At 53.5% G+C, this 13,774-nt stretch overlaps 1 protein-coding gene across 1 annotated transcript; it reads left to right on the top strand.

Annotated features, from left to right (window-relative positions):
- The first annotated feature begins 7,009 nt into the window (after nucleotides 1-7,009).
- On the top strand, nucleotides 7,010-13,311 carry LOC133371362 (BTB/POZ domain-containing protein KCTD12-like). Its single transcript, XM_061598711.1, has 2 exons — nucleotides 7,010-7,301; nucleotides 12,139-13,311. Exon 2 carries the CDS (start codon nucleotides 12,163-12,165, stop codon nucleotides 13,042-13,044), a length of 882 nt encoding a protein of 293 aa, XP_061454695.1. The 5' UTR covers nucleotides 7,010-7,301; nucleotides 12,139-12,162; the 3' UTR covers nucleotides 13,045-13,311.
- The last annotated feature ends 463 nt before the right edge of the window (nucleotides 13,312-13,774 follow it).

Below are 13,774 nucleotides of genomic sequence, written 5' to 3' on the forward strand. Positions count from 1 at the left end.
TGAGAAACTGCTGGACGTCTAGAAGGAATAGAGCTGAGATCTTGCCCATTCCATGGCCTCATTTCTGCACTCCCCAAGGCTTGCCAGTGTATGTGTGAGGGTGTGGACTGCTTGTGTGACAGCTGGAAAAATTGTACACGGAAGTCCTGGGCCTGGTGGGGCTCATTTACACTTAGGAACAGAGGGATAAAGGAGCTGCCTTGTACCAAGTCAGACCATCCGTCCATCTAGCTCAGTACAGTCTACACTGACTGGCAGCAGCTGCCCAGGGTTTCAGACAGGAGACATTCCTAGCCCTACCTGGAGATGCCAGGGATTGCTCTGAATGCTGAACTTGGGCTCAGGATGTCCTTTCATCACATGCCCTCACAACATGGGCTGCTGATGTGGACAGAATCACCCTCTGATTTGTAGGCTTCTCTCTTTGGCTTGTCTCTTCCTGGCAGGTGTTGTGGGGAATGAGAAAATCAGGCATGGGCATTAATAGCAGGTAATATTTCCAGTGCAGAGTCTGCCTAGTCTGCAGAGCAGTCTCCAGATCTGGGGTCAAATGTGTGCAGGCGCCTGTCCTCTTCTCCTCCCGGCAATCGCCTGGAAGCCATCTGCATTCTTAGGCAATGGGGATTAATCGCTTTTTGCTGAAGCTCGGCAGCTGCAGCAGCTGAATGTTCTTGGCTGCTTCATTTGAACGCAGTAAGGCCTTAAAAGGATTGAGGCAGAGCAAAGCAGGCAGATGTTACAGGTTGGGCAAGGCAGAAAGGAAACAGGGGCTGGATGCACATCTTAATCTGTCTTCTGTAGCTCCACGCGGATCTGCTGCTGACAGTGAGCAAGTCTAAATACAGCCCTAGCTGTGCAATGACCAAATCCCCTCCTTGTCTTGTCTACGATAAAGTTAATCCTCTCTCATGTGGGGAAACCCCACTTTTCAAACTGCTTTTCCCCACTGTTCCCAAACCTGTTTTCCTTACCTGGGCATCTTCCCTAACTCTGCACCACTTCATACTGTTATACTCAATCCTCTTCTCTGAGTGATGGAAGATTCCAGGGGTGCAGCTGTTGCGCTGTGTGTAGTTGTGTTGCTTAATTTCATTTAAAAGCAGGAGCACAGCAGCAGAGAGTAACAGCAGATGTTGAAACGCGAGTGTGCCAGCGTGTGTGTGTGTTTGCCTAAGAAAGCAGGCTTTTACCCTGCAACAGCATCACTGAGACTGGAGACTTAGTAAAATAAGAAAAGCTACTTTATTTATAGAAATACATAGTAGATAGAAAAGGCATGCCTAGTTCTAACTAACTAGCTAAGTTGGAGGCATAACTCCCAGGTGTGGGAGTCAGCCCCATGCTTGGAGAGAGAGGAGACAAAGGGAGTCTCCTCTCTCCTGGTCAGCCTGAGGGCAAAGGAGTGGAAAGGGCGGAAGGAGGAGGGGCAGGTAAGCTTCCCTAAAGGCATCACAGTCTAGCGACAGAAGGAAGTCAGTCAGAGTATCACAGGTAAAGGTAAACAAATCCTATCCATCTGGAGGACCCTAGCCCTATCTTTCCTCTGGAGCTTAAACAAAAGAACAAAACAGGAGTTGCTCTTGTCCCATTTCCAACAGCAGCAGGGCATACTGACATTTGGTTTCCTTTGTGATATTTCCATTTATTTACAACTAGACAGGTTGAGCATAGGTGGTGACTGGCAGCTAAATCCCTCCTGACAGGCAGCCAAAGACTACTGTTCTCACATCAGATGCCAGACAGACAGCCCAGTATCCTAAGATGTCTACACAGCTCACACTCACCTCTCTAGCTCTGCATCTTTCTCAGTCTCACTCCAAACGTAAAAGATATCGCAAGATTCGGCTCTAAACACAAACAAGCCCAATGACTGTCTTCCTCCCTCCATTCAGCCTTCTTAAGCAGGTGTGCTGTTTTCATTACAGACTCCATGGTGCAAGAGAGAAGGGAAGGGGACAGGCCACAGCGCAGCAGCAGCAGAGCACCTGCTTGGCATCCAGAAGGGCCCAGGTTCAATCCTTGGCATCTCCAGGTAGGGCTGGAAGAGGCCCCTGCTGAAACCCCGCAGAGCTGCTGCCAGTAATTGTCAACAATAGTGCACTAGATGGGGGTGAGGAACCGTGTGTGGCCCTCCCGGCCTCTCTGTTTGGCCCTCAGGACTCTCCCCGCAGCACACCCCCTTCCCATCCGCACCCCCTCCTCCCAACCCAGGCCTCTCACCTGCCCTCCTTGGCTGTGTTTGCCTGGCTGGAGAGCATCCCTGTGCCCTGATCATGCGGCTTGCTTGCTTGGCCGGAGGACAGAGCAGGGGCTGCGAGTGTGTGTAGAAACTAGCCAGCGGCACAAAGGGGAAATTTACATTTGTCACTCTGCTCATTTTTGCCTCTGGACCCATCTGCCACTGGCATGTGGCCCCTGGAGGGTTGCTGCCTAGAACGGAATGTGGCCCTTGAGCTGCAAAAGGCTCCGGACTCCCTCCCCCCCCGGCTAGAGGGACCTTGCTAGGATTCAGAGTCAGTTTAATGGCCCTCATCCAGTCAAGTCCAGGCAGCGGTCCAGGGCTTGCACAGCTTCTCCCGACTCAGGTGTTACAGAGAAATGGCGCTGGGTATCATCAGCATACTGCTGACACCTCACCCCAAAGCTCCTGATGACTGCTCCCAAGGGCTTCATATAGATGTTAAACAGCATGGGGGACCCCACAGCACAACTGCCAGGGGGCCGAAAGACAATCACCCAATGCTATTCTCTGAAAATGACCCTGGAGATAGGATCAGAACCACTGTAAAACAGTGCATCCGATACCCATCTCACCAAGTCGGCCTAGAAGGATACCATGGTCAATGGTATCAAAAGCTGCTGAGAGATCAAGTACGAGTAACAGGGGTGCACTCCCACTGTCCTCCTGATAAAAGTCATCCATTAGAGTGACCAAGGCCAATTCAGTCCCATAGCCAGGCCTGAACTGAGACTGGAGTACTTGCAATTGCTGCACCACAACCCTCTCAATAATCCTCCCTAAGAAGGGGGTATATGCGACCAGGCAGTAGTTGTCACAAACTAATGGGTCCACAGTGGGCTTTTTCAGTTGTGGTCTGATCACCGTCTCTTTCAGGGCAGCTGGAAACATGCCCTCCCACAATGATACAGTGACCACACTCTGAATCCATTCGGTCAACCCCCTTGGCAAACTTTAATAAGCCAAGAAAGGCAAGGGTCAAGAGGACATGTTGCTGGCCGCATCATCGCAAGCACCTTGTCCATGTCATCAGGCCACATCAACTGAAACCGATCCCAAGAAGTTGCAGCAGACATTGCACTGGACACCTCACTGGGGACTACAATGGATGTGGATGGGGCATCAAGATTGCTATGGAGGCAAGCAACTTTACCCTCAAAGTGCCTTGCAAACAATTCACAGTGGACCTCCAAAGGGTCTAAGACTTCGTTTCCTGGAGCTGATGTCAACAGATCCCTGACAATACAGAAAAGCTCCACCGGTCGGCTACTTGGGGGTGCGATGGAGGCAGAGAAGTGGGCCTTCTTAGCCACCCTCACCGCTACACAGTAGGCACGGTTATGATGTTTTACTCATACCAAATCAGCCCCACAGCACATCTTTCACCACTTGTGCTCTAGCCATCATCCAGCCTGTTTCATTGCCCTTAGCTCACTGATGTACCAGGGTGCAAACCAGGCTTCACAATACCAGAGAGGGTGCTCAGGGGCAACCATGTTAAGAGCCCGACACGTCTCATTGTTCCACAACGTGACAAGGGCTTCAACAGAGTCACCTGCTCTATCTACTGGATTCTTCCCCAGAGCATTCAGAAATCCAGTGGATTCCAATAGTCTCCAGGGGTGGACCATCCTAATGTGTCCACCACACCTGCAGGGGAGAATTGGGGCCATAAGTCCAAACTTCACCAGGAAGTGGTCTGGCCATGACAATGGGGTCACATTCACCCCTCCCATCTCCAGTCCACCCCTTCCTCCACCTGGAGGAAAAACCAAATCAAGGGTGTGCCCTGCCTTATGCGTTGTGCCGGTGACAATTTGAGACATCTCCATAGTCGCCATGAAGGTCATGAAGTCCGAAGCAGAACACTAAAGGCAGCCTCAGTATGGACATTGAAATTACCCAGGATTATTGTTCTGGTCTCCTTCAATACCACAGCCAAGACAGCCTGGGCCAGCTGGTTCAGAGAAGCTGCTGGGCAGCAGGGTGGACGCAACACCAGCAGCAACCCTAGTTTACTGTCTCCTTGGCCCGACACCAGGGGCAGCAGGCCCTCACAGCCAGCTCCAAGACAGAGTGGTTTCCTGGTGACAAAGATGGAAGTTCTGTACACTACAGCAACTCCTCCACACACACCCATCCCTGCAGCCTGTGTTGGTGTTGCACTGAGTATCCAGGTGGGCAAAGCTGGGTCAGATCAACTCATGTTGCTTGCAACAGTGAGGAACAATGATCACAAAATGGAAACATAGGTGCTCTGGATAAACATATGCTAGTGGCATCACAGAACAATGGATTGTGAGTGTAGCAAGAAATATTGTTGGAAATACAAAACAGGTAGAGGAAGAGGTACTGGGGACTCACCTAGCATGGAGAACTTTAAATCATAAGCCCAGTTTGTAGCATTCTTATGAGAACGCAAGAACTGCCTTGCTGGATTAGGTCAAAAATCCATCGTGTCCACTACTCTTTCCAGCTGCAGCTAAACAGATCTGGGACTGGACCAACTCCAACCCTGTAACTAATCAACAAGAGCTCCAGCTCAGGGGTGTACCAACTACTGTGCATGCAGAATGTCCCAAGGTTCAGTCCTTGGCATCTTCAGATGAGGCTGGGAATGTTCCCTTCCTGAAACCTTGGAGAGTCACTGGAGATCTCTATGCAATCCTGAGCTGACTCACAGCATGGCCAGCATTCACTTCAAGGGAAGGGCAGGTGGGGCATACAGGTGAGTGCCAGAGCAGGCTGGTGCCCAAGGGCCCCGGCATGCCTTGCCCTGGCCCTGGTAATGATGTATTGCTACACATTTTTATTGGTGTCTTGCTGTTCTTGTGATGTGAGCTGCTTTGGAAAAGTACAAATTGAAGTCATCATCATCCAGTTGTTGGAAACTGCAAGAGGGGAGCGTGGTCTTGCACTCGGGTCCTGCTTGAGGGCTTCTCAGAAGCGACATCTGGTTGGCCACTGTGAGATCACGATGCTGGGCTAGATAGGCCATTGCTTAACAATAACCAGTGACAACAGCCTCTTACCAAAGACCTCAACTGACAGCCACACCAGGTGACATTCCTACTGGTTTCACATCTGAGGCACTTCCCACCAGCTCCCAAGGCCCTGTCCATATGAACAGATGTCTGCTGTACTCCCAGAGTAATTAGGCAGGAGATTGCATCCTGCCATAACCTTGGTTAACCCCACTCTTTCCACAACCCACCACCTCTCCTCTAAGTACCTCTGCTCTTCTCTACCTCATTTTCCATGCAAGGACCCTTCATCTCCCAAGGGTGCTGAAGGGACAGTCAGGGCCTGCTATTCTGAGCCAGAGAGTTTAGTTTGCCAGCATCTGATGGCTGAGCTGATGGCACCACTAAGACTGCCACTGACTGGTGCCAGAGAAGCCCAGCCCAGCTCCATAAATGAATGAATGATGGTGCCCAGGGTTGGTCCTCCTGGCAAGGCCACCTGCCTCAGGATTGCCTGGACACCGCTGGCTCTCTTTAGAAGAGAACTGCTCACCCAAGCCAGTTGCAGCTTTGTCCACAAATGGAGGTGGATGAAGGAAGAGCCTCCACACAAGCCTATGCATAGAGCAAAAACTCTGGAGGCAGCAGAACCCCCAAACCTGTGGGAGGAAAATGATGATGGCATCAAGGCAGAGGCCTCTCTAGGATCAGCACCACTTTGGGAAAGGAGCAAGACTCCAGGCCCCAAACTTCACCCACCCACCCAAATAGGCCTGCAGGTTGCCACAGGGGCTGCTCCCTCCAGATCTCTCCTCTCTTGCTTTGCAATTATGGGGCGGAATGGGGCCAACCAGGGCCCCAAATTTGGCCTTGGGGCACCCAGTGGCTGAGCCTCTAAGCTGTGTTTGGCCTGGGTCAGCACTTTTGCTGCAGGAAGCAGCAACTCACTTGGAACCGGTGCTTTTGCTGCCCAGTGACAGGAGATCATAAAGCGAAGATATCCACGAGGGCAGCACAGGAGGAGCTGAGGGAGAAGAGTGGGGACAAAAAAGCAGCAGTCACAGCCGATTGCCCCAGGCCTAGTCAGAGCTCACCGAGAGGCCCCCGGGCGCCGCCTTGTACAGGCCTCCCCCGCATAGGGCTGGGGGTCATTTGAGAAATAAACATCAATTGTTTCCTCCAAGTTGGCCAAAGCTCTCAGCCCGTGCCTCAGTTTCTCCATCAGGAGGAGATTTCCCTCCGCCTTCCGCGCTTCGCTGTGCGCCGTTTCTATGCAGAGGTGCCGGGAGGGTCCCCCTCTGCAGACGATCCACGCTCAAGGCGAGGACGACCGAGGCCGGCCGCGGGACTGGAGGCATCAGAGGGCTTCAGGGAGCCGCGGTGTGTTTGGCTTCAAGGAAAGCGCGCAGTGCGCGGTTGTAACACTGAGCACGCTATGCTGAGAGAAGTGCAGACAAAAGCCACGTGTGAACTGGGGTCGGGTCGGGTGATCCCTCACCCGGCGCGCCCGCTGGAGCCAACTAGCCCAGAGGCCCATCAGGCCCTTGACCCCGCCCTGGCCAGGCACCCACCCGGTCGGGAGGCGCCCCCCTCCCTGCAGCGGCTCCTTCCCCGCTGGAAACACCTCCTCTCCCGTCCCCACAAGCCAGCGCGGGAGAAGCCGGAGCCGGCTGCTGCCCGCCCTCCGCCCGCCCGTCCGTCCTCTTCTCGCCCAGGCGGTGCTGCTGGAGGCGGGAGCCGAGGGTGGCGTCAGCGAGCGCGGGGCGGGCCTGCCGAGGCTTCCCGCGGATAAAAAGCGAGCCAGGCCGGGCGGGGGGCCAGGAGAGCGACGCGTGGCCGTGTGAACGCGGCCCTTGGGGGGAGGGTGACGGCGGTGACTTGGAGTGGCGGGCCGCGCCTGGCGCCTGGATGCGCCCGGCTCGGAGGGCGACGCGAGCGCGCCGGAGAAGCTGCTCCCGTCGGGCTGCGAAAGAGGCACGAGCGGCGGCGGCGGTTCCTAGGCGGCCGAGCCAGCGGCTTTTTCCCGGGCGCCGCTGCAGGGCTGCGGCGTGTCTGGTTCTTGGCTCGCTCGCCCGTTCTGGAGAGGAACAGGCGGCCAGGTGGGAGCGGACGCGGGGCGGGCGTTTGGCGCAGTGCGTGGTGCGTGGGTGCCTGTTATGCGCGCACCGGACCCGATCCGAAAGAAGGGGATTCGGAGTGGGGAGGGGGTTGTGCGAGCCCCGATTGGTCCCGAGGGAATCTCCGGAGCCCCAACCTGTCCCGCCCCTCGCCACGGGGTCTTTCACGCTGGAGAGGCGCAAGATGGGCTGGGTTGCGCGGGGAGCGAGAAGAGAACGAGCCCCTCGCTGACCGGACGCCCCCATTCCCCGCCTGTCCCTCCCTCGGCTACAGACGTGCCGGGATGTTCTCGGCCCCACGCAAGTCCTTGGCCGGACAAATGCTGGCCGGGGAAGCGATTCCTAGAGAGAACAGCCACGCTCTGGAAAGAAAGCCGCGCACACACACACACCTCGCACTGCATCCTCCTGCCTGTTCCTGGAGTCTGTGCACGTAAAGGGGAAAGTCACGTGGACTCTCCTTCCGACGTGCAGTCGTGTTCTGGGGGGGGGAGTGCAGAACTAGATGCCTGTCCCCAGGTGGGCGCTTCACACGGGACAAAACTCCCTACCTGGACAGAATTGGATGGTCACATGTGACAACTGTACACGTGGCCTTTTCATCTCTTGGTAGTGCCAGGAGGCTGTGACTGGCAGAGGCACTGCTGGGCACATACTCTGGGCACAGGCCCCTGGCACAGATTTGCATATGCTAATGTCATCATAGCTGCCTCTGGGCAAATGAAGGTGGAGCGTGGCTGGTGTTTTGCCACAGCGTGGTCTGCAATGTGCTGTCACGTAAGCCGCAGGAGAGCTGGTCTTGGTCCGTCCCCCCCATCAAGGCCCACTCTGGTGAGCAGTCCTTGACTGCCAGCTGCTGGGCAGGTTCCCTGTGGGCCTGTGTCCAGATGCCTGATGTGGGGAGAGGGAGGGAGCCATAGAAGCCCAGAGCATGACCCAGGTGTTGCCCAGCAGTTGGACAGAGGAAGGCATGTGTGGTTGCAGGGATGTCTGGATGGCAAGCTCTTTGGGTGCCCCCGAGTTGCCTGGATTCTGTCCGTCAAATCTCTGGGAAAGGAGCGCCCACACCCCACCCCACTGGAGAATAGCTCTTCCCTCCTTCAATCGAGGGAGCCCCAAAACGGCCAGAAGCAATGCATTAGGGAGGAGGAGAGCATGATGTCCTTGCATTGAGCAGGGGGTTGGACTTGATGGCCTTATAGGCCCCTTCCAACTCTACTATTCTATGATCCTAACAGCATCTGGAAGCAAAGAAGCCATTTCTAAAGCAAATTCCTTCCTCGGATGTAGAGGTAGCTGCTTTGCAGCCGAGGGCTAGCAGCGTCTGATGCCACAGACCCGTTGACCCAGAAACGGGCAGGAACAGGCTAATGGAGGAAGGGGCTTATTCCTAGCCAGACTCCTGGCCCATGCGGCTCAGGGTTGTCAGCAGCGACTGGCCAAGTCTCTCCAGGCTTCCAGGCAGAGACCATTCCCAGGTCTGCCTGGAGCCGCCATTGGAACTGAGCCTGGGACTTTTTGCATGCAAAGCAAGTCTGCTACGGCCTTTCCCCCAGCAGACTGGCCACAGCTGAATCCCCCGAGGGAGAGTGACTTCTGGAAGCAATTCACATTCCTGGAGAAGCCTCTCCCACTTCCTGTGCGTGTATGTGGACTCTGAAAAATGTGTTTTCCCTTATTGAACAATATGCCGCAGTCTCATTCATGGTCTTGGGCAGAAGATGTCCAGATTTATTCATGAAGCCCGAGACTCTGACCAGGATGGAGAGAGCGGCGTTAGGCACACCCAAGGGGTCATGGAACATCGGGGAGGGTGGGGTTGAAATGTTATTTAATCTGAAGACCCTGTCCTCTCCCTGCTTCCTCTGCAACGCCACATTAGAAGCTGCTTTTGTGACTTTTTGCAGAGCCAAGATAGGGACATTCATGGGTCTGCCCCAATCGCATAGAAAGTGTGTGTGTGTGTGTGTGTGTTTCCCCTCTTTCATGAGAAGGAGCATGTGTGTGTTAGGAGTGCAAAACCTACATGCATGCAGACACACACTCCTGCCTTACTTTGCTTGAAGTACTTTTTGCCCAGTTTAATTCCAGCACCAGAAATGAGATAAATTGGAGAGAAAATGACTTGTAGCAAAAGAGTGCAGAGGGTGGGGAAGATTCTGCTTCTCTTACTTGCATGCTATTTTTGATATACAAGTCTGTACACAGACACCGCCAGCCCCCACTTAACGTGTTTAACGTGTGTATGGGGCAGGCATGTGCATCAATGCATTGCACCAAGTTTAGCCTCTGGGTTTCAAAAGTGCTTTGCTGCATCACCTGGCGGCAGGGCAGGATGCTGTTCATAGAATCCAAATCCAGAGTTCTCTTGGGGGCAGGACCCTTCCACCCTGTGGAAGTGAGGATGGCAAGGACCCTTTGGGTAAAAGTACACTGACCTGGCTGTTACAGATGAGGCCCCCACAGTGAATGCTAGTGGCAAGGAATTTTAGGTAGCCAAGGCCTGTGTAGCCAACCAGTATTATATTCAGCTCTTCTAGGTCTTGCGAATGCAAAAGATGAGATGATTTCTGTATTGGAGCACCCTCAACCACATGCCAGTCGATATCTGTATTGGATCTGAAATTGATTGATTTATGTAATTGTTGTAACTGTTTTTATATATGTAATGGTTTTTATACATGCAATTGCTTTATGTAGGTTTTTATTGTGAAATCACTTTGAAATGCTTCACAGGAAGCGATTCATAAATAAAGAACCTTTGAAAAAATAGGCAAGCTTTTCAGCCACACAGAACTCTTCCTTCGGGCAGAGTGAAAAGTCTCTTAACTGCTGTTTGGGTAGAGCAAAGTTTTTTGTAGTAAACCATAACAGAGGCATTTAATTGCAGCCCTATTAGCAGCAATCCAAAGTATTTGTTTATTTTGCTTAAACATTTGTCCCACTTTCCAAAGCCCTTACAATGGCACAGGAGTCAATACATTGTATAACTTGCCTAAGATTGATACCTAGCTTTTCATGGGCTGGCAGAAAAGAAATCCCCTCCCCCCCAACCCCGCTCCCCCATTGTCACTTACAGCAATTTCTGTGGTTCATGAAGCAGCTTTCCTGTGCCTGTCCTAAAAATGAAAACTAACTCTCAGGAGGCAGGCATGTCCACAGCTCATGCCCCTTCGCCGAGCACCCCCTCCCCTCCCCCCACCGGCTGGCCACAGCTGTGCAGTCGGCTCCACTGAGATTATTCTGCCTGGGATGCTTTTGCCCAGAGTATGGAATTTGCGCTTGACAGCATTTTCTTGAATGGGCTCAGAATGGCAGCAAATTCTTGGTTAGTCTGTTGGCTCTGCTGGGCCAGCTGGGAAATTCCTGTGTGGGTATGTGCATGCTTTTGAGGAAGAAAACGGCTGCAGTGACTTGCATTTACCCAGGCAAGGAACTAGATGCCTTACACTCAAGATGATAGCAGGGAGAGTACCCACAGCCCCATAAGTGATCAGGGCCCATAGCTCAGGGGTGGAGCGCCTGGTTTGCACACAGAAGGTCCCAGTTTCAGTCCTCAATGGCATCTCCAGGTAGGGCTGGGATCGGACTCAGTGCCTGAAATCCTGGAGAGCTACTGCCGGTCAGCGCAGACAGCACTGAGCCAGATGGACCAGTGGACTGCCTTGCCATAAAGCAGCTTCCGCAAATCCCTTTGGGGAAGGGCCGTAGCTCAGGGGAAGAGCATCTGCTTTGCATGCAGAAGGTTTCAGGTTCAATCTGGAAGAGCTGGAAAAGGCTAGCTAAGGCAGCATCCTTTGTCCCGAACTGCTTGTCGCTGCCTTGCCATGCAGTCATCCCCTCCATCTCACGCACCTTCGCAGTGAAGCCGAAGAACAGGGTGCTTAGTTAACTTCATTGTGCATCAGAATCCCACAGCCTCAAATGCGGAAGGTGCTCCATGAGAGGAATACAATATTCAGGTGCCTCTTGTTTATTTGCTGCAATAAGTCCGTTTGTCTGTATTGGATGTAAATGGCACTCAACGGATCTGCCGACAGACTGAGTGAAACACTGTCAGTGCTTGGTTGGGATTCTGTCCTAATTGGATGGTGGCTCAGGAGAAGGAGGGAAAATATCCAGGAAGGGAGTGAGACAGGGAAGGAGGTCCCCATGCAGGGACAGGGAAGGGCAATGAGTTGGGAAAGAACAAAGCGCTCCCCAAGGCAGCTGCAGCAGCCCAGACCATCAGTGATGCGGAGCTGGTTACGTTGGACAGAACCCGTCTACAACCATCCGTCGTTTTGTTGCTGCAAGTTCTCTTTTGAGTCAGCCAGAATGCAAAGCACCTGGCTCAGTGACTGCAGCATCTTCAGCGGCTGTGACACGCTGGGGCCGATCTGGGTAGGCCACTCTGGACTGCTTGACTGGGCTTGGCTGCACCCTGAATTTGTTTGGCAGGGCTGTTGTCCAGGCATGCAAAACCGCCCGAAAGTGGTCAGAAAAACTTTTAAAAATCAGCACAGTGTGGATGTGGGGAGAGTGCCCTGTGGTTCCACCAACTTTTGCTTTACATTTTAGCTCCATTAAGCACAGGACATTTTTAAAAATGTGGATGCTATTAATGAATGAGCCGGTGCACAAGTGGAGGCTTCTCCCGAAAATCCCCTCCCTAAACTTTCAGTTGAGAAGCACTAAGCGGGTGTGAAACTAGTTTGAATCAGTAGAGTAGCCATGCCTTGGAAGGCCAGGGCTTCTGGAAAATGTTCCCTGTGCAGAGACGGAGACTGGGTTGCTGTGTTCGATGATCCTAACACCTTTGTGGCTGTTTGTTTTGCAGGTGGGTAGGAGAAGGGAACTTAGGATGGCCTTGGCAGAGAACGCAAGCTGTGCCAAACCTGGCGAAGACGTGGTTTTCTCAGAGATCGTAGAGTTGAATGTGGGCGGGCAGGTCTACATCACCCGGCACAACACCCTGACCAGTGTCCCCGGCTCGTTGCTCTGGGAGATGTTCACTCAGAAGAGCATCCAGTCCTTAGCCCGGGACAGCAAGGGCCGGTTCTTTGTGGACCGGGATGGGTTCCTCTTCCGCTACATCTTAGACTACATGAGGGACCAGCAGCTTGTACTTCCAGAGCACTTCCCGGAGTGGAGCCGTTTGCAGCGAGAAGCGGAGTACTTCAAGCTCCTGGAGCTGGTGAAGATCCTGGCGCCAAAGATCAGCAAGCAGAACTCCATTGGGGATGAGCCCTGCCAGAGTGACCCTGAGGAGTTGTCTCCCAGCGTGGACACTGCCCGCAACCTGGCTGCCGCCAGCGCTGCCCTGGCAGGCACTCCCGGAGGTTCCATCCCAACCGTGGCCAGTGGCTGCACTGGGCAAGATATCCGGAGGTCAGGCTTCATCACCATTGGCTATCGAGGCTCCTACACCCTGGGCAGAGACAGCCAAACAGATGCCAAATTCCGCAGGGTGGCGAGGATCATGGTGTGCGGCAAGACCGCCCTGGCCAAGGAAGTCTTTGGGGAGACATTGAACGAGAGCAGGGACCCTGACAGGCCTCCGGAGCGCTACACCTCCAGGTACTACCTCAAATTCACCTTCCTGGAGCAAGCCTTTGACAAACTGGCTGACTCTGGCTTCCACATGGTGGCTTGCAACTCCACGGGGACCTGCGCCTTTGCCCACGAACAGACGGACGACAAGATCTGGACCTCTTACACCGAATATGTTTTCTACCGTGAGTGACGCTTAAACCACCAAACCAAACCAAACCCAAAATGCACCGAAAGCCAATTTTCCTCTGGATCCTCTCCCCATGCCCCAGTTTTCTTTAGAACATAGATAACCATCAAACTCTTGAACGTGAGCCTCCTGTCCTCCTGCATTTTCCAAGCGGAACCCTCTCCGGATCCTCCCTCTGTCAGTTCCTGAGTAATGCCAACCCTTCTTCCTGACAGTAGCACGCAGCTTTCCCTGGATTGTGGACTTGGACACTATTATGTGGGGGGGGGGAGGGGGGAGATTATGTATCGGGGGGGGGGTAATCTGCCAGTATTAACCAGCAAATCCAACAATATACAGAGTATAGATGGAATGAGATCTTGTTCCATGCTGCCAGCTGCTCTTTGCTCTGCCTGTGCTGGGGCAATTTGCTTATACGTGCACTAATGCCATTGGGCAGAAGGGTCCCTGGTTGGCAAAAAGGGCAATGGGATCCTCCCTGCCACGGGCACATTAACAATGGCCTCTGTAAGCAGCTTCATGTTTAGACTGCCGGGGCTTTTGAAAGGTGAGTGAGTGAGCATGAGAACCTTGAATCATTGCCTCCCCCTGCTAGACACCACCACCTTCCGTGCTGTTCCATTGCCCAGATGAAGGAGGTAGGTGTCTGGCCAGGATCTGTGTGGCCCCCGTCTGGAGTGGGGAGGTGCCTTCGCTCAGTGGCAGAGCGCATGCTTGGCATGCACAAGGTCCC

Source organism: Rhineura floridana, chromosome 16 (assembly GCF_030035675.1).
Source record: "Rhineura floridana isolate rRhiFlo1 chromosome 16, rRhiFlo1.hap2, whole genome shotgun sequence".
Lineage (NCBI taxonomy): Eukaryota > Metazoa > Chordata > Lepidosauria > Squamata > Rhineuridae > Rhineura > Rhineura floridana.